Raw genomic sequence first — 23,304 nt, 5'->3', positions numbered from 1 at the left:
CCAATGATTTCCAACGGGCACCCCACCAACTCACACGGGATATTAGCATCCCACTGACACGGGCCCCCGATGAGCAGCAAAACAGAATTGGTGGAGCCCGTAAGTCTTCCTGCACATAAATACGTACCCTCCTGCTTATGCTGAAAGCTGCGGGACATACATTTTATTTTTGAGCATCAGCTGCGGGACATACATGTCAGTCTAACTTTGACTGGTAGGTAAAGTGCTGGGAAGGTGATAAAAGGCAGCTTTGGGGTCCAACGGCCCGCCACTGCGCTCGGCCCACAGCGCACAGAGAGAGACCCGTCCCGGGGAGGCCGGGACAGAGGGGAGCTTCAGCATTTCCACCGCCTCCACCCCTCCGATCGCGCCAGCGTGTCCCCCCTCGCCCTAGGGAAGGGAGGCTGGGCCGTCGGATCCGGGTATAAGTAGCGACGCGCACGCGGGCCGTGCCTATTCCTGTACTTGCCTCCCCGGCCACCTCCCCCGTTTGGTTCCACTATTCCATACCAGCGCAGGACGGCGGGACGCGCGAGGCGGAGGCGGAGGCGGAAGGAAGCGGAGCGCGCTCGCGCTAGGGTTCGTCCGCTCCCTCTCCCCCTCCCTGTTCCGGCCGAATCGGTCGACCCTAGCTGGCTAGCGCTGACCCGCCGCGCCGAATGCAGGCGGAAGCCCCCGAGATCGCGAGGTGGTGGAGGCGGAGATGACGGCGCCGCGCGGTGGCGGGGATGTGCCATCGTCGACGGCGTCGGCCGCCGCCGCCGCCGCCGCCGCCGCGATGTCCGAGCCCAACACGCCGACGTCGGCGCACGCGTCGGGGCTCAACCGGCGGGGGTCGAGGGGCGCCGCCATGGCCGCCTTCTCCATGGAGGTCTTCGACAACGAGGTGGTGCCGTCCTCGCTCAGCAGTATCGCCCCCATCCTGCGCGTCGCCGCCGAGATCGAGCCCGAGCGCCCCCGCGTCGCCTACCTCTGTAAGTTCGTTGCACTTCGAAGCCGTCTCCGCGCGTGCCTGTTTTGGGAGATTTTCGACACCTTTTCCTGGCACAGCTTGGCGCATTTGGTGTCTCGGTCGGACGAAACGGGCAACTCGTGATGATATGTTTGGCGATTCACAGCCGTTGTAGTGTTTATTTGGGAAGGTTTTGTGCTCACGAATCTCGGAAAATGCATGCCGCGTGCGTCGGTTGTTGTTGTTTTTGTTTCTGGGCTGCTTTGATTGTTACGAGTTTATTAAGGGGCATGTCTGAGATTTCTCCGCGTATGATGGTTTTGCTGCGTTAGCTGGATCTTCAGCTTTGATATGTTTCTCCTTACTCGTGAAACTGATCTTAGAAGTAGCTAGCTTCTCTCCTGTATGCTGCACCATGAGGTCTTCGTATATGATCGTATCGACGAGATGGCTTGTGTTTGAGAGCGCAGATTAGATTTAGTTGATGCAACTTCCAGATTCCAACGTTCTCCCTCGATTGTGTTGCTTTTGCTTGAATTTGTTCTCTATTTAATACTCGCTGGTTATGTTTAATCATTAATTTAGGCTAGGATAGTGCTGCGCGATCAGTTTGCTTGGAAAGTTGGAATACCATATATCAGGTAGCTCGTGTTGGTTCTTCGGTGTCTCTATGTGAGATTTCTCCGCCTATGTCGATCTAGCTGTACATGCTGCGCTAGATTTTGGATTTTGTGTGTTTTCTCCTTTTTTCAGTAGATAATTTTGTGACAGGTTTGCTTCTGTATGCTTGCATTATTCGTACCAAACCAAATCACTCCTGTTTTTCGAAGTGCAGAGCCGCAGATTTGATTCATCTGATGGCTTTTCTGACAGTTCTCCCTAGCTCGTTTTGATTGAATATGAGTGCTCTCTGTGTTGTTTGAATCATGTCAGATATGACAGTTTTGCTCCACCAGCTTTTCTCTGAAGAAGTGCATATCACGTAGCATGAATGGGTGCTTCTGGTTCGCCCTTTTTTCGGGATCTCACCTTGATCTGTTACTCTGTGAACTAGGTCGGTTCTATGCCTTCGAGAAGGCGCACAGGCTGGATCAAAACTCTGTTGGTCGTGGCGTTCGGCAGTTCAAAACGTCCCTGCTTCAGCGCTTAGAGAAGGTGTGAGACATCTTTCTCTGTCTCTTCCCCTCCATAATTTCTGCATGATCTAGCTGACTTGGCGTACATGAGGGTTTGTTTTGTTAGTTGATACATGTCGACTTGATCATGTTCCCTCGCTGGTTTTGACTGGGTCACTGTATCTGGCCTTCATAGATATATTATGCAAGTTGTTGAATTATTATTACTACCATCTTAGCTTTTTAACTGCTTGCAGGATATATAGGTAATATATGAGTTTGTTTGGCTAATAAGCCTCATGGAGTTAAAAATAAGCTGGAAGCTAATATGGACAACTCTACCTTAATTTAGTTATCAAAATGTAGTAGTGGTGCAAGTTATGTTGTCCAAATGCTCAGATAAACCAAAGGGAAATAGGCAACATGCACATGCAGTTTAAGCCATGAAAGTATTTCCTACTTTTCATTTTTGTGTTGTAATATATATCTTGCAGATACACGATTTTTAACTTGAAGAATATGGTCGCTGGATTTAGTTCAGTACACATTTGTTTCATGATAAGCTTACCAACTCCATCTCCAAATACATGACGTAGAAAGCATGTAGTCAAACCTCTCTACCTTTGACCATTAATCAAATCAAATTATTTAGTTTTTTGGATAGAAATTATACCATTAATTCAGAACAGTTTCACTATATATCTTTTTACTTATACATGTTGTTCATTGAAGACTCAAAATGCAAAACATTATCTATCTTAGAACGGTGGGAGTATATTTGATTATTAGTGATAAGTTGATAACTGTCGATAGTCAATCTGGAAATTTTATTGTGATTATCCTAATTTGATGACCATATTGGGAGTTGTGATCAGCCAAGCAAACCTACAAGCTCACTTGATCCTACCTGATAGATAAAGAACATTGTTCCAGTAATAGAATGTTGTGCTTCGTTCTACTTATTTTGTTTCAAAGTCACAACTAAACCTTCAGTTCAGATTCAACATTTATTTCGTGTTTCTGCTGGGGAGGGGGGTGAGGTAAAATGACTTCAGATTACACCATCCTCCTCATGATTCGTCTCAATTGATCAGTTTGCAGTGTAGTCATTCTTGTTTGTTAGAGATATAATGAGGTAGCCACATTCTCATCTGAGCTTATTTTTTCAGATGATCCAGTTCAAATTTACCACTTTGTTGTTCCTACTTGAAATGGCCAGCGAATGTAGTAGAATGGGGAAAAAAAGCAGGGGCTTAGGGTTCCCTTGTTTTCTTAATTCGGATTTTGCCTAACCTACTCTTGAATCCAAAGATCCTGCCTTAAAATTTCCCATTTCGCTCCTACGCAATCGAACAGGATAATAGCCCGAGTCTCGCAAAGCGATTGAAGAAAACTGATGCCCGCGAAATTGAGAGTTTCTATCAAGAATACTATGAGAATTATGTCCGCACCCTCGACAAAGGGGAACAAGCAGACAGGTAATTCCCAATCCCTAACCTATACTGCGATCTCCCCTATAAGTCCAATCCCTCGCTATCACGAATCCGGTCCCATGACATTGTTGCCTCCAGGACTCAACTTGGGAAGGCCTACCAAACGGCTGGAGTCCTCTTCGAGGTGCTCTGTGCCGTCAACAAGAATGAGAAGGTTGAGCAAGTTAACCCCGAGGTTTGTGCTCACTCCAGCCAACTGTCGTCGTTCTTTCTCAGTAGAAATATATGTTCCCTCTAATGCATCAAGTTTCTTCAAATTTCCTCTGCACAGATTATGCGCTGGCACACTGAGGTGCAAGAAAAGAAAGACATCTACGCACCGTTCAATATTCTGCCTCTCGATGCGGCCAGTGCATCCCAGTCCATCATGCAGCTGGAGGAGGTATACGACTCACAACAATGCAGCCTATTTCCTCAAAACAGGAACAATTGCATTATGTACTGGTTCAATTAAAGAAACTGACGTGGTCACCGAATGCATCATTAACAGATAAAAGCAGCAGTCGCAGCTCTGCGGTACACACGGGGTTTGACCTGGCCTTCTGCATTTGAGCCGGAAAGGCAGAAGGGGGGTGAGCTCGATTTGCTCGATTGGTTGAGAGCTATGTTTGGCTTTCAGGTCTGCTACCCACTTCAGGCAAACCAATTTCGATTGGTCCATTGTATTACTATAAGCTAACACTAGCTTATCTTCTTGTGTGCAGCGGGACAGTGTCAGGAATCAACGGGAGCATTTGATTCTTCTCCTCGCTAATGTGCACATTAGACTTGAGCCAAAGCCTGAACCACTTAGCAAGGCACACTCTTCTATCGATATTTACTTTGACAGCTTGACTTTATGAATATCAATGTGATAAGCATAAGATCAATGGGTCTTGCATGCATAAAAATGTGGTGGTAGCTTCTGACAGAACAGGATATTTGCCTGAGTTTCTAATATCTTAGAAAAAATAAAGTTATTTTTCATTGGATTAGTAACCAATTATTTACCTTCAATGTTATGTTGTGATTGTTGGTGTAACTTGCCATAACATACACATGCAGTTTAATTTCTTTCTTGATACTACTACTTTTGATTTCCATATTCTTGACATTAGAATTTGCTGGACTGGTGCCACTACTTTCAAAAATGCCAGCTGACTTATTGGCATTCCGCCACGAATTCGATTGATTGAACTTTCTGTATGCATTATTCTCAAGCAAGTGCGTAGCTAAATAATGTTAATTACACCTCCATTTACCATGCTTTCCTTCTCTCCTTTTTGTTCATCGTTGCTTGATGATTGATCTCATCCGTTCTTTCACCCCTGAAACAGCTAGATGACCGAGCTGTTGATGTAGTGATGAACAAGTTGTTCAACAACTACAAGAAGTGGTGCAAATTTTTGTCACGGAAACATAGTTTGAGGTATATAATTCCTTAATCAGTTTCCTCTTTATGTACATTATTGTGCTGATAATCTTGCAACTGCAGAAATCCTCCAGGTGCTCAATTACAGGAAGTTCAGCAACGCAGAATTCTGTACCTAGGTCTTTATCTTCTTATCTGGGGCGAATCAGCAAATATCCGGTTTATGCCAGAGTGTCTTTGCTACATTTTTCACAATGTAATTTGCACATTCTTTATTATCATATCAAGTACCAAATCTCATTGCAAAAATATATCTTTGAATGATTCTTCTCAATGTGTTCAGATGGCATATGAGTTGCATGGGTTGCTTGCTGGAAATGTTAGTATTGTGACTGGTGAAAATATCAGGCCATCTTATGGTGGGGATGAGGAGGCTTTCTTAAAGAAAGTGGTCACACCTATCTATCGTGTCATCAGAAAGGTACTTTGATAAATTACCATTACCTGAAATTCCAAGTTAGTTTGTTCTGAATATAATTGTGGTGGTTTTTCAGGAGGCAGGAAAAAGCCAACATGGAAAGACTGCACATTCAGCATGGTGTAATTATGATGATCTAAATGAGTACTTCTGGTCTGTTTACAGCCCTATTTTCTGGTCACATGCCGACAGCCTTTTCACACATTCTCTGATAGATCCTACTCTGTTTCAGGACACCTGATTGTTTCTCACTGGGATGGCCAATGCGAGATGATGGTGACTTCTTCAAATCCGTGCACGATTCAAGGCCTGTAGCAGTGGTACAGTTCGATATCAGTCTGTCAGTATCTCTTCCAAAGACTTTGATTAGGAGGAGAATACTGACAAATAACTATTTGTAGGCTGGAAGCTCCTCACCAAAGGGTTCTAGTAAAGGCACAGGCAAGACAAATTTTGTAGAGACAAGATCGTTTTGGCACATCTTTCGTAGTTTTGACCGAATGTGGACCTTCTATCTGTTGGCTCTACAGGTACTGTGCCGAATTTTTCAATGGGCTTTTTTCTCTGTACTATGGTTTTTGATGGTTTGACACTGTGAATCTTGTAATTTTTAAACCAAACAGGCAATGTTGATTTTTGCTTGGAGCGAATATTCAGTGACTCAAATCCTTCAGAAGGACCTCTTATATTCTCTATCAAGCATATTTGTCACAGCAGCATTTTTACAGTTCCTCCAAAGTATGTTTCCCATTTCAAATACTTGTTTTATATACAAGGCATTTTTCTGATGCATGTAATATTTCCTTTTATTTTTTGAGAACCTGAAATTTTTAGTATGACAAGTGATGAATATTGGCATAATTTAGTTCCCTTTATGTATGTACTACCTTCTGCTTTTGTCAATGGCATTACGGTAAGACTATGTTAAGCTAGGTTCCCGCGATACAGAGCACTTTCACAGCAGAAAGCAACTGGCAAGAACATTCATGTAGATATCTGCAACTTTAGGATCTCTTCTCATATGCATTAAACTAGTGTTACTATACCGAGCAGTCATGTTCTTGAGATGCTCCCCGGTCTGGAATTCTTGTGGTCTTAAGAGGGTTCTGGTGCAATAACAAATTCGTCATCCAAACTGAAACTGATATTTTCTTTAATTTTGATGGCAGGTATTTTAGACTTTATTCTGAACTTTCCTGGCCACATTAGATGCAAGTTCATTGACGTCGTGAGAAATATTCTGAAGATAGTAGTTAGTGCCGCGTGGGCTGTGATTCTTCCCATTTTCTACATCAGCAGTCAAACAAAAGTCAATTTACCACTGAAAAATCTGGACAGATGGTTTGGTTATGTGAAAGGAGTGCCACAACTATATATCCTGGCTGTGGCGGCGTACCTGATACCTAATATGATTAGTGCAATGCTCTTCCTGTTTCCGATGTTTCGAAGGTGGATAGAGAGCTCGGATTGGCATATTGTTAGACTACTACTGTGGTGGTCTCAGGTATTCAATTTAATCTATTTTATTTGTTTGTGTTATATTATGTGGAAAATCACTTATGCTGCTTATCCTCATTGTAAGTATTCATTTCAAAATTTCTGCTATGAGGCAATTTTTAATAAGGTAATATTTGATAAAATGGAACTGTATTTTGTAGAATGAATTTGTCTTGATATCCTTGCCAGCTTATTGTTTGTCATAGTATCCTAGAGGGTTGAGAAACTACTGATAAAATTGTAAATTGTAACTTGCAAGAAGAGAAAATAATCCAATGACTTCTGATGCCAGGGCAGAGATTATCCTGCTATTTTGTCATTAGTTTGAAAAAAACACATTTTAGTTAAAAAGTTCTCACATGCTTGTGAAAATTGATAGTTTTCACTTCTCTAACAATATGTGTTCATGGTAGAATGGCGCGTAGCCCTAGGGCCCCTGCTCTGGCCCAAAGAGGATTGTACCAAACTCCTTTTCAATACAATGAAACACAAAGCTTTTGCGTTTTCTCGAAAAAAAACAATATGTGTTCAACTGAACACATTTGCTATCCCAGTAATGAAAATGATATTGCAAGGGTACATATGGACGAAACAGGGTGGAAAACGTGAAGGCAATAGATTATTTTGTATGCAATGCGTGGAAGTAAAATAACTGGATGAATTTCCCTGGATCATAAGGCGCTGTACATTTATTCGTTTTTCATATTTCTTTCCTGTGCGGCTTGCTGTACACGCTAATTGTATAAATAACTGCAGAAACGAATTTATGTTGGCCGTGGAATGCATGAAAGTCAAGCTGCTCTTCTGAAGTAAGTTACTCTGTTCTATTTTTCTTCTATTAGAGCTTTATTCTGCAGAAAAAACTCAATTCTCTTCTATTCAACTGAGAAGGTACACATTATTTTGGATTTTGCTGCTATGTGCGAAGCTTTCCTTCAGTTACTTTGTCCAGGTAAGTTCTATGCTTAGTTATTTGCAAACATGCTTTGACGAGATTGATCTGAAACAGTTTAATTTGCAGATACAACCTCTTATAAGGCCTACCAAGGATATAATGAGTGTTCATAACATTCGTTATGAGTGGCATGAGTTTTTTCCAAACGGTAATTCCAATGCTTTTTTTTGGTGCCGCCTTCATTCTGGAACCCTTTTTTTACTGATAATTCGTTGCCTTTTCAGCATCATATAATATCGCTGCTATCCTATCCCTCTGGGCCCCTGTTCTGTTGGTATGCATTTATCCAGCCTGCTAGTGTAGTGCCTATCCAGCTTATGTATTAGCTGATTGTTTCGAAACTGCATTCTAAATCTTGGTTTATCAACTACAATGCTTTTATTCTTGTAGGTCTATTTGATGGATACACAGATATGGTATGCCATTTTCTCTACAATATCCGGCGGTATGTCTGGGGCACTTGGACGACTTGGGGAGGTAATGATAAATCTGAACTATTCTCTGTAATCTGTTGTTTTGCTTTATACTCCCTCCGTTCCTAAATACTTGTCTTTCTAGTCATTTCAACAAGTGACTACATACGGAGCAAAATGAGTGAATCTACACTCTAAAATATGTCTACATACATCCGTATGTAGTAGTCATTTGAAATGTCTAGAAAGACAAATATTTAGGAACGGAGGGAGTAGTTTAGAACTTATAATGACCATAAGTGTAGGGCGCCCCAAGATTGATGGATAGTTAAGGGGCTTTTTCTTTATATTGAGGAGTAAACTGAACGTGTCGAGGTCTCGGTCAATTGCATGAACCAAATAGCTCGTACTTTATAAACATAATGGCAGGCCATGTAGATGGTAATACAGTTTTATGCAGAATATTTTGTTTGAGGAAGCTTAGCGAGGTATTTTAATAAGTGGAAATCACCTTTTTTTTGTTTTTGCAGCCTGAGAATTCAGAATAAACTACATTAGATTATAATGGTAATTTTAAGTAGATAAATATGGAAGTGTATTCACAAGGCAAATGGGATATTTAGTTTTAGGAGGATCCTCTGGGAGTCGCACTTCAGTCTTGTTTCTGTTATGCTGCCGTATTTACAAGAAAACCTTTTCCAAATTCATGAAATGAAGCAAAAAATGTATTGCTGGTGGCTTGGTGCATTTATAGTCGGATATTCTCCTTTTTAACCGTCGACATTTTTGTATTAGCACTGCCTTTTTTACTTTGTTATTGCCCTACAGCGTTGTGTAACTTTTTCTTTTTGCGAGAGTTAAGAAGCTGAACTTCATACTGTTCTGGTTTCTGATGGAGTTGCTACACTCTTGTACCAGATTCGAACACTAGGAATGCTGAGATCACGATTTCACTCTTTGCCTGGAGCCTTCAATACATATTTGGTGCCATCAGACAAAGGCAGAAACAGACGTTTTTCACTCGCAAAGCGCTTCGCAGAGGTACCAAATGACAATAACGAAAATTATTGTCAAGATTTCACTTATAACCCCCCTTAAAAGTTATGATATAATGAAGAATTTAAAGTACAGGTTTCCCCCAACAAGAGAACTGAAGCTGCCAAGTTTGCTCAACTGTGGAATGAAGTGATTTGCAGTTTCCGCGACGAAGATTTTATAAGTGATAAGTGAGGCCCTTAGATCATGTTCACCTAGAAAACATTATCATTGCAATGCAGATAATGGACCTTCTGTTATGCAGGGAGATGGACCTATTGGTGGTTCCATACTCATCAGACCCGAGCTTAAAATTGATGCAGTGGCCGTTGTTCTTGCTTGCTAGCAAGGTTTGACAGAACAAATTTAATATGTCCACTCTACCTTGTTACATGTTTGTGTTCGGCTCTTACTGGAAATCATTTTGATTGAAATTTGCAGATACCTATAGCTTTAGACATGGCAGCACAATTTAGACCAAGAGACAGTGATTTGTGGAAGCGTATATGTGCAGACGAGTATATGAAGTGCGCTGTAATTGAATGCTACGAGTCATTCAAACTTGTTCTTAATTTAGTGGTGGTTGGAGAAAATGAAAAGAGGTATCTTCATATACTTCCATTTTTCACACTGTTTCACGTATCTCTATGTGAGAAAGACATTGATGTTGTTTGTCATAGCTTTTAGGTATTCAGTTAATGATAACACTAGGAAATAAATAATTACATCCGGAACAGACATTGTGCACTATTTTTCTTCAAAAAAATCGTTACTAGTACCTAGTAGGTTATAATTTCTATGATTGTCTAAGGCTCCTCTGTTGACGAATCCTTGCCACTTTTGAGCAAGACAGGGCCACCCAGGAAATCATTTGTTTCGTTCCAATATGATAAAATCATTCTTACCATAAACTGGGAAACACGCAGATCAGGACAAGTATTTTTGAACATATAAAGTGGTCAGACATGGCTGAATATTTGTAGTTTGAACATGCACGTTTTCATTCGTAGTAGTGATGCCAAAAATCAATACAAATATATTACTAAAAATCTACAACCCTATATGATAATGGGGTTTGAGAGTTCAAGATTACAAATCCATTACTTTTACCAATAAATATATATCTGGCTAGTTGCGTATGGCGGCACATCATCACTTTCAAACTTAAGAATCAAGATATTCCAAATTGAACTAGGGAGAAGGACTGCCAAGCACCTCTATGGTGCAATATGCATGGAAGGGAAACCATGATTAGTTGTAACTGCTAAATGTGCAACGTGTGTTAGATAGGCAGCCTTAGTACTATTGAAGGCATCTGTGTCAATCTTTCATGTTTGTTGGTTTTTTTACTGCATTGTTCTTCATCATTGCATGCTCACTGTTATCTTGATCTTCTACTGACATGTTTGTTCACTAACTTCAACAGGATTATTGGCATTATAATCAAAGAGATTGAAGCTAACATCGCAAAGAATACATTCCTTGCCAATTTTAGGATGAGCGCATTGCCAGTCCTTTGCAAGAAGTTTGTGGAGCTTGTATCCACCTTGGTAAGCAATGTTGTTACCTCTACTGAACACCAACCCTATTGAAGATTGCATTGCTTGATATTTTTTTAGACAAGTAACACGTTCGATTATTGCTACAATTATCTGATCACATCTGCAGAAAGAAAGAGACGCCTCAAAATTTGATAATGTAGTGCTATTGCTTCAAGACATGCTGGAAGTGATCACGAGGGATATGATGGTCAATGAGATCAAGTAATACCTTCTGCACCAATTTATAATCATACATGTGCCTTGTCATAGAAATTGGTGACTATTTTTTTTAACATGTGTTGTTTACAGAGAACTGGCTGAATTTGGTCATGGGAACAAGGATTTAGTTCCAAGAAGACAACTTTTTGCGGGCACAGGCACAAAACCTGCAATTGTTTTCCCACCACCAATTTCTGCGCAGTGGGAAGAACAAGTAATAACATCATATTCTTATTTGGCTTTTGTAACAAAGAAGGTTCGCTAACTTCACCTATCTACAGATTAAGCGCTTGTACCTGCTTTTGACTGTTAAAGAATCAGCAATGGATGTGCCTACAAATCTTGAAGCCCGCCGGAGAATATCATTTTTCACTAATTCGCTATTCATGGAGATGCCACGTGCGCCTAGAGTGCGCAAAATGCTCTCTTTCAGGTTTGTCTCGTATGTAAACTTTCAACATATCACAGTATCGTCCACTTATCTAAATATACCGCAGTATCGAAAATCATAATGTCTAGCTAAATTAGCTGGATTCTTTGGAGCCTGGCAGCTACTGGCTAATGGTCCTTTTACTGTGCTTCTTAAAAAGAATTATATCTGCTTGTCAAGAAATATTTTGGGCTGAATTATGGTATGTTCTTAACTCTGATCAGTTTGAAAGAATAGAAAACGTGAATATTTTTGGGCGTGGAATTGTGAATTTGTGCTAGTCAGGAAAGAGGAAAGCACCATTAATACCAAGGAGAAGCTTATCAATGTTGGGATTTTAACTGAAATTATTGCTGTTTGATGAACTCGTATTCTGAACTAAATGGCGGGGTGGTTTCTAATTTTCACGGTCAGTTGTTTAGGATTATTTTTATGATAGGTTGTTATTTTGATCACTGCCATCCTCATCGTAGTCTCAAAAAACTTCTTGCTGTCATTTGATGTGTTGTTTAAGCTAAAAATGGAAGTATTGAGTGTCTTGAGTTGCTTTTGAAACTGTCTTTGAGTCTGTCACTCTCATTGTCTCAGCAGATTTGCATGCCCCTTTTCGGTATTAACTACAGAGTCGGAGTTTTGTGTCTTGACCAGTTAACCCAGTGGCGCCATTATCATACTAGAACCGAAGTTCATCTACAGTTTTGATCAGAATTCATTTAAAGTTGCATTATATTACAACTGATTCTGTACTCATCAGCTCATGTTCACTTGATGGTAAACAAAATTTATAAACAGAAGCGTTGAACATCCACAATGTCTGGCAGTGGCACTCTGTAATCTTGTTACAAGTACATCTGTTTCCACCTTAAAGGAAACATGCACCTAGATATTCTAAAAAAAGAACAAGTGGTGAACTTCCAAGTGGAGACCTGTACAACAGAATGTGTGCCACCCATCTTTAAGTGCATTCATAATCAAATCAACAACGTCAACACCAGAAATATATTATCAGTTCACAACAACAAATATCTGATAAACCGTATGTTTAAATTTGTTCTGTGATCATGAGAGTTTCAGCGAAAAAGATTGGGCTCTAGATGATTCATATGACACTTGTTCTTCACAGTGTAATGACACCATACTACAGTGAGGAAACTGTATATTCAAGAAACGACCTTGATCTGGAGAATGAGGATGGTGTATCAATTATATTCTACCTGCAGAAGATCTTTCCAGGTTCCTTTCCTGTTTGATGTGTTTTAATGCCTACAGTTCTTTATGAATTTGATTGCCAGCCTTTTGTCTTCTATTCTTGATAATTCTTGTTATATAGATGAATGGGATAATTTCATGGAAAGGATTGATTGCAAAAGAGAAACTGAAGTTTGGGGAAATGAAGAAAATGTTCTTCAACTTCGTCATTGGGCCTCTCTTAGAGGGCAGACACTCTGTCGAACAGGTACTTCGGCCATACCCTTCAATCTTGTCAAATATGGATCATTTAGCTGATTCCGTGTTTACATGTTTTTCTTATTGCGAATAGTGAGAGGCATGATGTATTACAGGAAAGCTTTGAAGCTTCAAGCATTCCTAGACATGGCTTCTGAATCTGGTGAGCTTCTTCAACTTCCAATTCGAGCATTCCTAGACATGATGTATTGAGCATTCCTAGACATGATGTATTTAGCATTCCTAGACATGTTCACAAATATAAGATGTTTTGGATCTTTCAATATGGACTACATGTGGACTGAAATGAGTGAACAAACACACTAAGCTTCTATCAATAAAGTTAGAACATCTTATATTTGTGAACGGAGAGGGTACCTTTTACAAATACTTCCTGATTTTATATTGTAGAACTAGGGGAGCATCCGCAATAGGTGCAAAAAGGGGGATCTTAGGAATATTTTGAGAGAGATGAATAGTTTTTTTTCATGTAGGTAGCATCAAGAGAAGAGAACTAGGTCTACATATTGTAGCATCTTTTTAGAAGTTAGACCCAATCTTATTGGACACTTGGAAGGATACACTGAGGATGTTCTTAGGAACCCCCCCCTAAACTCAAACTGGGCTTACAGGGGACTTATACAAAGTGTCCAACATCACCCTCTTTTGTTTGCAGAGATACTAGAAGGCTATAAAGCCATTGCAGATCCCGCAGAGGAAGAGAAGAAAAGCCAAAGATCTCTGTCTTCTCAGCTTGAAGCTATAGCAGATATGAAATTCACATATGTTGCTACGTGCCAGATCTATGGAAATCAGAAACAGTCGGGTGATCGACACGCAACAGATATACTGAACTTGATGGTGAAGTAAGTGATCTCGATGATCTATTCTAGAAATTAATATACAACATTTGGCCAAGCGCGAGATACATCATGTCTACCACAATGAGCAAAATGTTTTCTTGTATAACTCTTTGGAGACTGTGTGTCTCGGTTATGTTTATATTTAGTTCACATTTAATTGATAACGAGATGTTCCTTGAGGGAAAATTACTGAATTGTTTCTTTTATTCGAATTGTTATTTCCCTCTGTGCAAAGTAATTTCAGTTAGAATTTGAAATGAAACTACAGTTATCCTGGTCTCCGCGTGGCATACATTGATGAAGTTGAAGAGAGGGATGGTGAGAAGGTGCAAAAGGTCTTCTATTCGGTGCTAGTAAAAGCTCTTGACAATCACGATCAGGTAATCATTTTACGTGAAGCGAGTTCAAACTTTCATTTTGGTTCTGATTTAAACCTCAATACTCAGTAGTGTGTTATGTACTTTTTTGTCCTGTGAAGGAAATATACCGCATAAAATTGCCAGGGCCAGCGAAACTAGGTGAAGGGAAACCTGAAAACCAAAATCACGCGATCATTTTTACCCGCGGAGAAGCTTTGCAAACCATTGATATGAACCAGGTGAACTTCATGGTTATAGTACGTTTTTAGTAAGTAGGTTGCATTCTGTCTTTTGTACTTATCAATGCTGTTTAGGACAATTATTTGGAGGAAGCTTTGAAAATGCGGAATTTGCTGGAAGAATTCAATGAGAACCATGGTATTCGTCCTCCAACAATTCTTGGAGTACGTGAACACATATTCACCGGAAGGTGTGTTTTAAGCTTTGCAGTAGGTTTTACTTAGTTTTCTTTGTCAAAATTGCAAAGCAATGCCTAACATCTGACATTGCTGGATTGTAGTGTGTCATCTCTTGCCTGGTTTATGTCAAACCAGGAAACCAGCTTTGTCACAATAGGACAGAGGGTTCTTGCCAATCCATTGAAGTAAGTCTGAATATACTTTGATGTGTCCTATTTGAATTAAGCACAATCCATATTTATCATATGGAGCATTTTGTGTCATTTATATGCTGCAATATGAGTAGGGAGTGCTGAGCATCTATGGTGACTATCTCCTGGATGAGCGCTTATGTTTTTTTATCAGCTCTTGAAATGCACACACATGTTTTGTTGGAGATTTTAGAGGCAATAAGGCCATAAATATTAAAACAACCAAGTGCTATTTCCTGGAACTTTCCTGGCATCAAATCTTTTGAAGCTAAACAATGTCATCAATTTAAAGTGTATATTGTGGTCCAAGTGCTGTATATCTGACATGCTATTTCCTGAAACTTTCCTGGCATCAAAGCTTTTCAAGCTAAACAACGTCGCCAATTTAAAGGGTGTATTATTGTTATTGTGTATGTGCTGTATATCTGACATGCTGTTTCCTGTCAGTAAAGCTTTTCGAGCTAAAAAATGTCGTCAATTTAAAATGTGTATTATATCTAATCTAAGTGATTAATATCTGACATGCTGCTTCCTGAAACTTTCCTGGCATCAGAGCTTTTCAAGCTAAACAATGTTGTTAATTTGAAGTGTGTGGTATGGTCATTGGTCATTGCTATGTATCTGACATTCTCTTTTCTGGGCAGGGTACGTTTTCACTATGGACATCCTGATGTGTTTGATAGGATTTTTCACATTACAAGAGGTGGAATTAGCAAGGCTTCCTGTGGTATAAACTTAAGTGAAGACATTTTTGCTGGTATGTACTTTTCCACCTATTCTAACTGTTACCTTTGGATTTTTGAGGGAAATTTAAGAATGGATAGGTCCCTAGGACATCCACATCCTCGTATATGTGACTCAAACTGGGTTTGACAACTGATTCACACATGGGCCTATATGGGCCTCAGACAGACTACTCTAAACTTGATTAAGACACTGATGCTACTCTTATCTAACACATTAACTCACATTCCAACATTTCCCATTTCTGCTCTTGGACAAGACAAACTTAAATTTTCTTTTTCAGGTTTCAACTCAACTCTGAGGCGAGGAAATGTCACCCATCACGAGTACATTCAAGTCGGAAAAGGACGTGATGTTGGGTTGAATCAAATTTCACTCTTTGAGGCCAAAGTGGCGTGTGGCAATGGAGAACAAGTGCTTAGCAGAGATATCTACCGTTTGGGCCACCGCTTTGACTTCTTCCGAATGCTCTCATGTTACTTCACAACTGTGGGATTTTATGTCAGCTCAATGGTACAAAACATCTACCTGCATCACATTTGTCTTGATTTGCCATCGTCCATGTTTTTTGATGTTCTTATATTACTGTGCAGATGGTTGTCATAATAGTATATGTTTTCTTGTATGGGAGGCTTTATTTAGCCTTAAGTGGACTTGAGTTTGCAATTATGAAGCAAGCACGAATGAGAGGCAACCGTGCTCTTGAGGCAGCCATGGGGTCCCAATCTATTGTGCAGCTAGGTCTTTTGATGGCCTTACCCATGTTTATGGAGATCGGACTGGAAAGGGGTTTTAGAAGCGCCCTGGGGGATTTCATCATCATGCAGCTACAGCTATGTGCAGTATTCTTTACCTTTTCCCTCGGGACAAAATCACATTATTTTGGCCGCACAATCCTCCATGGTGGTGCAAAATATAGAGCAACTGGCAGAGGCTTTGTTGTTCGCCATGTAAAGTTCGCTGAAAATTACAGAATGTATAGCAGGAGTCACTTTGTGAAAGGACTTGAGCTCATGTTACTACTTGTAGTGTATGAGCTCTATGGTGATGTGGCTACCGATTCCACTGCCTATGTTCTGCTGACATCATCTATGTGGTTCTTGGTAATCACATGGTTGTTTGCTCCTTTCCTCTTCAACCCATCCGGATTTGAATGGCAAAAGGTGGTGGATGATTGGGATGATTGGAACAAATGGATAAGCAGCCGTGGTGGGATTGGTGTGCCGGCCAATAAGGCCTGGGAGTCGTGGTGGGAAGAGGAGCAGGAACATCTGCTGTCAACAGGCATAATCGGCCGCATATGGGAAATCATATTATCTCTCCGATTCTTCATGTTTCAGTATGGTATCATGTACCATCTGAATATCTCTAATGGCAACAAAAGCATATCAGTAAGTCATCCTTTATTTTTGCTAGTATTTTACAACTCTACTCGAACTAAATGGATTTCATGAGACTGATTACATGATCTTTTTGATTGTTTATAATCACTGTTTACTGATACAATTTAGTGACTGTCCCTTCCAAACTTGATTTTGTGGCTTCAGATTTATGGTCTGTCTTGGCTGGTCACTGTAGCAGTGGTGTTAGTCCTCAAGGTAAATTTCATTTGCTTTCTGTTGATGAAATCAATAAGTATATATTGGTTGACGTATGCCTCTAGTTTATGCCCTTGTTATGCTGCTGATATGGTGCCATTTACTTAGGTGGTATCTATGGGAAGAAAGAAATTTAGTGCTGACTTCCAGCTTATGTTCCGGCTCCTCAAATTGTTCTTGTTCATTGGATCTGTTGGAACTTTGGCGATTCTTTTCACCCTTCTGCACCTTACAGTTGGTGACATATTCGCCAGCTTCCTTGCCTTTGCACCCACAGGATGGGCCATTCTGCAGGTACGTCATCAGCACCAAAGCTTTCCTGTTGTTTTGTTTCAAGGTTTTACTCCCAGCTTATCAGTAGCGAGGACTGAGTGAGGAGCAGTATCAATTCATAGGGAGAGAGAAACGAGAGAATTTTGATCGAGTTAAAGTTGCTATTATCAAAATTGACATCTTTCACTGGCTCTAATCCGTTCGGCATCATTGCAACAGATATCACAGGCAAGCAAGCCAGTGGTGAAGGCTTTTGGTCTGTGGGGATCTGTGAAGGCCTTGTCCAGGGGGTACGAGTACCTTATGGGGATCGTGATCTTCGTGCCAGTGGCGGTTCTGGCATGGTTCCCTTTTGTCTCGGAGTTCCAGACGAGGCTGCTATTCAACCAGGCATTCTCCCGAGGCCTCCAAATCTCTCGCATTTTGGCTGGCGGAAAGAAGCAAAACTGAGGCGAGTCTGGGAGATGGAGTTCCATCACAGTAACCACACAGGGTAGACGGAGGCAGAAATTAGCTGGAGGTTCGTTGTTGGAGGGGGGCATCATATGGCTGCTAACATACTGACACTTTCAGAAGTTTCTTAGTCTTGTACACACAGGGCGGTTTTTCTTAGGCATTTTCCATGTATATCTCATGCTAATACACTCTTACCTCTGATACTAGATTGTACGTCGCTTGTATAGATAGGTACATGCCCCCACAACAGTTGCGACAAAACATTACGGTGCTTTTAGAGGCAAAGATGAAACAGATTTTTGTGCATGAAGCAACAAAACAGTTCGGTCTTTCTAGATTGAGAGATCAAATTGATTTTTGTGCATGAAGATGTTTGTGCTGTGCTGTACGGTGTACCAGTCAGTTTCCTGCTTTGTGCTTGTGTTGTCTGAAACTCTGAATCTAGACTGATGTTTGAACGCGCTGGCATTTCCCAGCTGGAACCTCTGCTTTCTATAAAAAGCAGGGCTGTATGGCCTTTCTAAAAATAGTTATTACGTGAGATCTGTTTTTCTAGAATACAAGAGTACCTTGCGTCCGATGCAGAGGCCGGGGGTTGACCTCCTTTTCAAAAAAAAGAAAGAGTAGAGTACCTTGCACTGGTTCGGACTGTTGCAGCATATACGAGCATAACATAAGTTGGACGGCTTTTTGCGTTATGTTTCATGCGTAGACAAGGATAATGGGACAGAGGTTGTGAATTATGACGGTAGGTACAACTTAACATTAGGTGAAGGCTGACATGAGTTAAGATGGAGGACCTGAGTCTGTTATCCTTCCAGCTTTAAGCAGGCCACCTCACTGAATCTGAATTCACAAATGTGCTGAAGCAACATCGATTGCAATCATAGGAGACCGATACAGCTTTCAGCTTGTCCCTGCCCGATGTATAATGATCGTCCAGGCGCAGACTGCCAATTAAGTACACACGAGGTGACCGAAATCTCACAACAACGGTCATGATATCACAGGCAAATTTATATTTTTCTGCTTTTTTAAAGTTTATTTCCTGCTTTTTGTTTCCCAGCTATTGCTGCATTGTAGTTCGAGCCATCATTTCTACGGTCGGGCTGCTTTTGTAGGGTCAGCATGTTTTCAGCGACAAATTCTCATTGTGCCTCCCCCGTCCCCCTTCGCCCACCAGGCAAGAACTCTCAGTGTCGTGACTAGGTTTTGACGCGCAGAGAGCACACGACGCTTGATCGTGAGGCCAACACCCAACAGTACTCATCAGGGGCGCACATCTGACAGTATCCTAGGCCCTAACGCATGGAAATCCAAGTGACCGAGCGAGAAGATAATGGAGGTCCAGAATCTTTGGTGGAAAGAGACGACGTGGTTGTCATGTACTCATGCTGATTACAAAATTGCAAAGTCTGGTCAGAACCATCATTTGGTCGGCATTGAGAGTTTTCCTTCTTTTTGAATGGACAGGAATTGAGTTGATGGTGCATGGTGCGGCTAAATTTCGTGTTTTGATCTTTTTCTAAAACCTATTTGAGATTTGATCTTAGTTTAATTTTTTTTAAATCTGACCGTTTTGCTACCGCCAGGGACCATGGCGGTAGAGTATAACAGCCTACCGCCAAGGTCCCTGACGGTAGGGTTGCATGCCCTATCGCCAAAAACCTCCTAAATATTGAATACAGTGCATGCTCGTGCCTACTGCCAAGCACCTTGGCGATAGGGTTGTGCAGGCTACCGCCAGCCCGGTTGACGGTAGCGATATTTCCGCCAAAGTCCCGGCTGTTAGACCCTACCGCCATGACTCTGGCTGTAGCAAAAGGGTTAGATCTCAATTTTTTTTCAAACTAGGGTCAAATCTTGAATAGGTTTCAAAAAAGGGTCAAAACACGAAAAAATGCCGCATGGTGCCATTTAAGAGCAACTCCAACGGGCCGACCCAAACGAATGACGATTTCGTCCGTTTTTTGTCCGTTTGGGTCGGCTAGACGGACACGGATGTCCGCTTCCGCATTTGGGCCGGCGCGTGCGCCCAACGCTGACCTGAATCCATTTTTGACGATGCAAAAGAAAATGAACGCATGCATATTAAAAAAGAAAAACGGCATTAATTAAACATTAAAGCCGGCCACGAAGGCCGGCGAGAGTCCATGCGTCCACATTTGCATTAAGAAAACAACCTAAATTACGAGGCGGCGCGCTGCCCTAGGCGTCCTCGTCGTCGTCCTCGGGGTCCGTGAGGTCGATGAGCGTTGGCGCGGGCCCGGCCCAGGCGAACGCCGTATTCCAGAGCGCCGTCATGTCGGGCAGTGCCGACACGGGGGGTTGTGCGGCCGTTTGTGCAGCCGCGGCCTGGCGCGCCTCCTCCTCGGCCTCGCGCCGCTCCTCCTTGAGGTCGCGCTCGAGCATCTCGAGGTACTCGCCATCGCGGCGCTCCTCGGCCACTGTGATGCTGCGCCAGTGCTCGAGGTACGCCTGCTCCTGCGCCGGCGTCGCTCCCATCTAGACCGGCGGCGTGTGTACCCATTCGCGCACTACTCCCGTCCAGGAGTAGCGCTCGATGGGGGACGGCTCGGGCTACGCCTCCGGCTTGATGGAGGACGGCGGGCCCACCGGCGGCACCACGCTGTCGCCCGCCACGGAGAGGACAAGGGCATGCGCCATTGTCGCCTCGTACCGAGCCTCTTTTTCCGCCTCCGCCGCCTCCGCCCTGCGCCGCTCGTCCTCCTCGCTCTCCCGGAAGACGGACGCAAGTGTCGCCTGGTATGCGTCCTCCGCCGCCTGGTGCTCGTCGCGGACGACAAGTGCCGGTGGCGGCGACCTCCGTTCGACCTCGCGCACGCCCCGTCGCCTCGCCTCCTCGTGCTCGAAGGCGAACCACGTCGCCCAGTTGGGCGAGTCGGTTGCGTAGGCGGCCTCGCGGCGCTGCTCCAGTGTCAGTAGCGCCCGCCGGCGCCGCACCTCCTCCGCGTGAGCACGAGCCACCCGCGGCGCCGCCGGCACTGGGATCCTCTCTAGATCCAGATGCCAGTCGTGCGGCAGCGTCACGTCGGGATACGGCAGAGGCTGGCGGTGCTGCCAGTGCCACTCCGCCTGGTCCACTGACACGTTCACGCGATGCCTCCGTCGGCGAGGCGCCGGCGCCGGCGGAGGCAGGAGGAAAGGGGTGGCGGGGGACTTGCCCTTGGCCTTGCTGCCGCTGGCGCCAGAGAAGAGGCCCATCTCTGTTGTGGTTGTGGTGGCTAGGGTTTGCCGGCGACGAGGGAGCAAAGGATGGCAGATGTGGACGGCGAGTTTGGACAAGGACGGCCCCGCCGCACGGACGGCTTAAAAAGGACGAGCGTCATCGCTGACATGTGGGCCCGTCGTCATAAATTAAGCTGACAGCGTGGACAACGGGTAGTTGGACGGCCGCCATGTGGGAACACGGCGGACAACAGGAAGGCGCGCGAAGCGTCCGTTCGGCGTCCGCGCCGACGCATTTGGGGCGCAAATTTGGACCGCAAATGCGTCGGCGCGGACATGACGCGGATGTGATTTGGGTTTGGGTCGCGCGTTGAGCCGTCATTTTTGTCCGCGCCGACCCAAACGGGCGCAGGCGGATGAAATGAGTCGACCCTTTGGAGTTGCTCTTAAGCGATGTTCAAGTGGGAGCTGTAATTTATCCCGCATTCGGAAATTATATTAAACCAATGGCAATGACCAAAATAAGATTTTACCAGTAAAACAAAAAGTCGTTCATGGGCAGGCAAAGCCCAGCACGAATCTTGGCGGCTCGCATCCTCTATTGCGGCGCTGCATCATGGACACGCCAGCCTGCCAAAGCCAAAGCCAAAGCGCCCCAATGCGATGCCACGAAAAAGCGATCAGCATCAGACACAGCCGCGCGACAATCTGCTAAAGAAACCCACATAAAAACGCGCAGCGCCCGGAACGCCGCGCGGCGACCACGGTGCCGTGCGGGGGTGTCTGCGTCTCTCTCTCCCCTCCCTCTCTCCGCCGACGCGGCGCGGGCCGAGGGAATGGCCGCCGCCGCCTCCGCCTCCGCCTCCGCCTCGTCTTCTTCCTCCACCTCCACCTCGGCCGGGTCCTCCGCGTCCACCTCCACGCCCCGGCCCGCCCCGCGCCAGGCCGCCGCGGCGCCGTCGTCGTCCCCGGTCTTCCTCAACGTGTACGACGTGACCCCGGCCAACGGGTACGCGCGGTGGCTGGGGCTCGGCGTGTACCACTCGGGCGTGCAGGTCCACGGGGTGGAGTACGCGTACGGCGCGCACGAGGGCGCCGGGAGCGGCATCTTCGAGGTGCCCCCGCGGCGGTGCCCCGGCTACGCGTTCCGGGAGGCGGTGCTGGTGGGCACCACGGCGCTGACCCGCGCCGAGGTGCGCGCCCTCATGGCCGACCTCGCCGCCGACTTCCCGGGCGACGCCTACAACCTCGTCTCCCGCAACTGCAACCACTTCTGCGACGCCGCGTGCCGCCGCCTCGTCGCCCGCGCCCGCATCCCGCGCTGGGTCAACCGCCTCGCCAAGATCGGGGTCGTCTTCACCTGCGTCATCCCCAGCAGCAGCAGGCACCAGGTGCGCCGCAAGGGGGAGCCGCAGCTGCCCGCCCCCGTCAAGAGCCGCTCCGCGCGCCAGCCCGCCGCCCCGCCGCGGCCCAGGACCTTCTTCCGCTCCCTCTCCGTCGGCGGCGGCAAGAACGTCACGCCCCGCCCGCTCCAGACCCCGCCGGTGGGGCCCGCCCTGACGTTGACGACGCCGGCACCGACGCCGTTGGCCTCCATGTAACGGCGCCATTACTCCTTTTTCGTTTACAGCTCACACCATCCATTTTTTTTCCTTCGACAGTTACCTGAATTTTGTCCATAGTACTGTACTCTTCGAGATTAAGATTTGTGCTCTGCTAGTGCTGCACTGTCACCATGATTAGCAGTAGTAACTGCAGTTCATTAGGCTATTAATTCCCGATTTTGTCTGGCTTTACTACCTAGACACACCTGGCTGGCTGTGTCCGCTGCCAAATCGCCATTAATGATTACTAATTTGGGTCGCTGTTACGCGCTGCATTTACGTTGCGGTTAACGACGCCTATCATGCAATTGTTTTTGTTGTGTGGCATGGATGCAATTCTATCCGGCGAGCCGTCCAATGGGAATATATTCGCTCCTCCTTTCGCCCGTTCTTTGGAGTAAACAACCATGGAGCTGAAGCCTTGTTTGGATTTTCAACTATAGATAAAAGCTACACACAGGCTATGCACCGATCGGCCGATATGCTTTTGCTGATGCAAAGAATTCCCCGTGTCTGGACAGTGGACCTGTCATCACTGCCGTTGTCATGGGACACGATTAGATTAGTCCTCGTGTTGTTGTTTCTTGCATGATTGCGTCCGGCCTCCGTGCCTATCTGGAAATGCGGAGGGCGGGATAATTTTAACGTGACTTGTCGCGTGAAAGGCGAGCTCGCTTCGACAG

At 44.4% G+C, this 23,304-nt stretch overlaps 2 protein-coding genes across 3 annotated transcripts; both read left to right on the top strand.

Annotated features, from left to right (window-relative positions):
- Positions 1-419: 419 nt before the first annotated feature.
- Positions 420-18,241, top strand: LOC123150040 (callose synthase 5). 2 transcript variants are annotated; one of them, XM_044569840.1, is made up of 43 exons: positions 420-579; positions 666-974; positions 2,007-2,107; positions 3,424-3,545; positions 3,639-3,735; positions 3,832-3,942; positions 4,051-4,179; positions 4,265-4,357; positions 4,877-4,968; positions 5,035-5,167; positions 5,255-5,392; positions 5,466-5,542; positions 5,622-5,709; positions 5,791-5,919; positions 6,013-6,127; positions 6,559-6,893; positions 7,643-7,695; positions 7,778-7,838; positions 7,908-7,989; positions 8,066-8,115; positions 8,232-8,318; positions 9,173-9,295; positions 9,386-9,480; positions 9,555-9,639; positions 9,731-9,891; positions 10,716-10,839; positions 10,958-11,052; positions 11,140-11,263; positions 11,331-11,482; positions 12,603-12,712; positions 12,810-12,935; positions 13,020-13,088; positions 13,602-13,791; positions 14,057-14,168; positions 14,267-14,386; positions 14,462-14,577; positions 14,668-14,751; positions 15,402-15,514; positions 15,785-16,014; positions 16,095-16,892; positions 17,049-17,099; positions 17,208-17,393; positions 17,592-18,241. In XM_044569840.1, exons 2-43 carry the CDS (start codon positions 704-706, stop codon positions 17,820-17,822), a joined length of 5,859 nt encoding a protein of 1,952 aa, XP_044425775.1. In that variant the 5' UTR covers positions 420-579; positions 666-703; the 3' UTR covers positions 17,823-18,241. The 2 variants fall into 2 exon arrangements, with proteins under 2 accessions (XP_044425775.1, XP_044425774.1); XM_044569839.1 differs by having other exon boundaries at positions 5,035-5,392.
- A 3,445-nt stretch (positions 18,242-21,686) lies between these two features.
- On the top strand, positions 21,687-22,872 carry LOC123150138 (deSI-like protein At4g17486). The gene has a single exon (XM_044569938.1). The coding sequence runs from the start codon at positions 21,854-21,856 to the stop codon at positions 22,616-22,618; it is 765 nt and encodes a 254-aa protein (XP_044425873.1). The 5' UTR covers positions 21,687-21,853; the 3' UTR covers positions 22,619-22,872.
- The last annotated feature ends 432 nt before the right edge of the window (positions 22,873-23,304 follow it).

The sequence above is a fragment of the Triticum aestivum genome, chromosome 7A (assembly GCF_018294505.1).
Source record: "Triticum aestivum cultivar Chinese Spring chromosome 7A, IWGSC CS RefSeq v2.1, whole genome shotgun sequence".
Taxonomy (NCBI): Eukaryota; Viridiplantae; Streptophyta; class Magnoliopsida; order Poales; family Poaceae; genus Triticum; species Triticum aestivum.
Note: the sequence above shows the minus strand (reverse complement) of the source record. Positions and strands in the feature narration are given on the sequence as shown.

What these genes read in the sequence shown, in the direction of transcription:
- LOC123150040 (XM_044569839.1), top strand. Translation starts at nt 704, where the DNA reads ATGACGGCGCCGCGCGGTGGCGGGGATGTGCCATCGTCGACGGCGTCG. An exon ending in AAACCATTGATATGAACCAG is followed by an intron (nt 14,387 to 14,461) that starts GTGAACTTCATG and finishes AATGCTGTTTAG; the next exon opens with GACAATTATTTGGAGGAAGC. An exon ending in GATTTTATGTCAGCTCAATG is followed by an intron (nt 16,015 to 16,094) that starts GTACAAAACATC and finishes ATTACTGTGCAG; the next exon opens with ATGGTTGTCATAATAGTATA.
- LOC123150138 (XM_044569938.1), top strand. Translation starts at nt 21,854, where the DNA reads ATGGCCGCCGCCGCCTCCGCCTCCGCCTCCGCCTCGTCTTCTTCCTCC.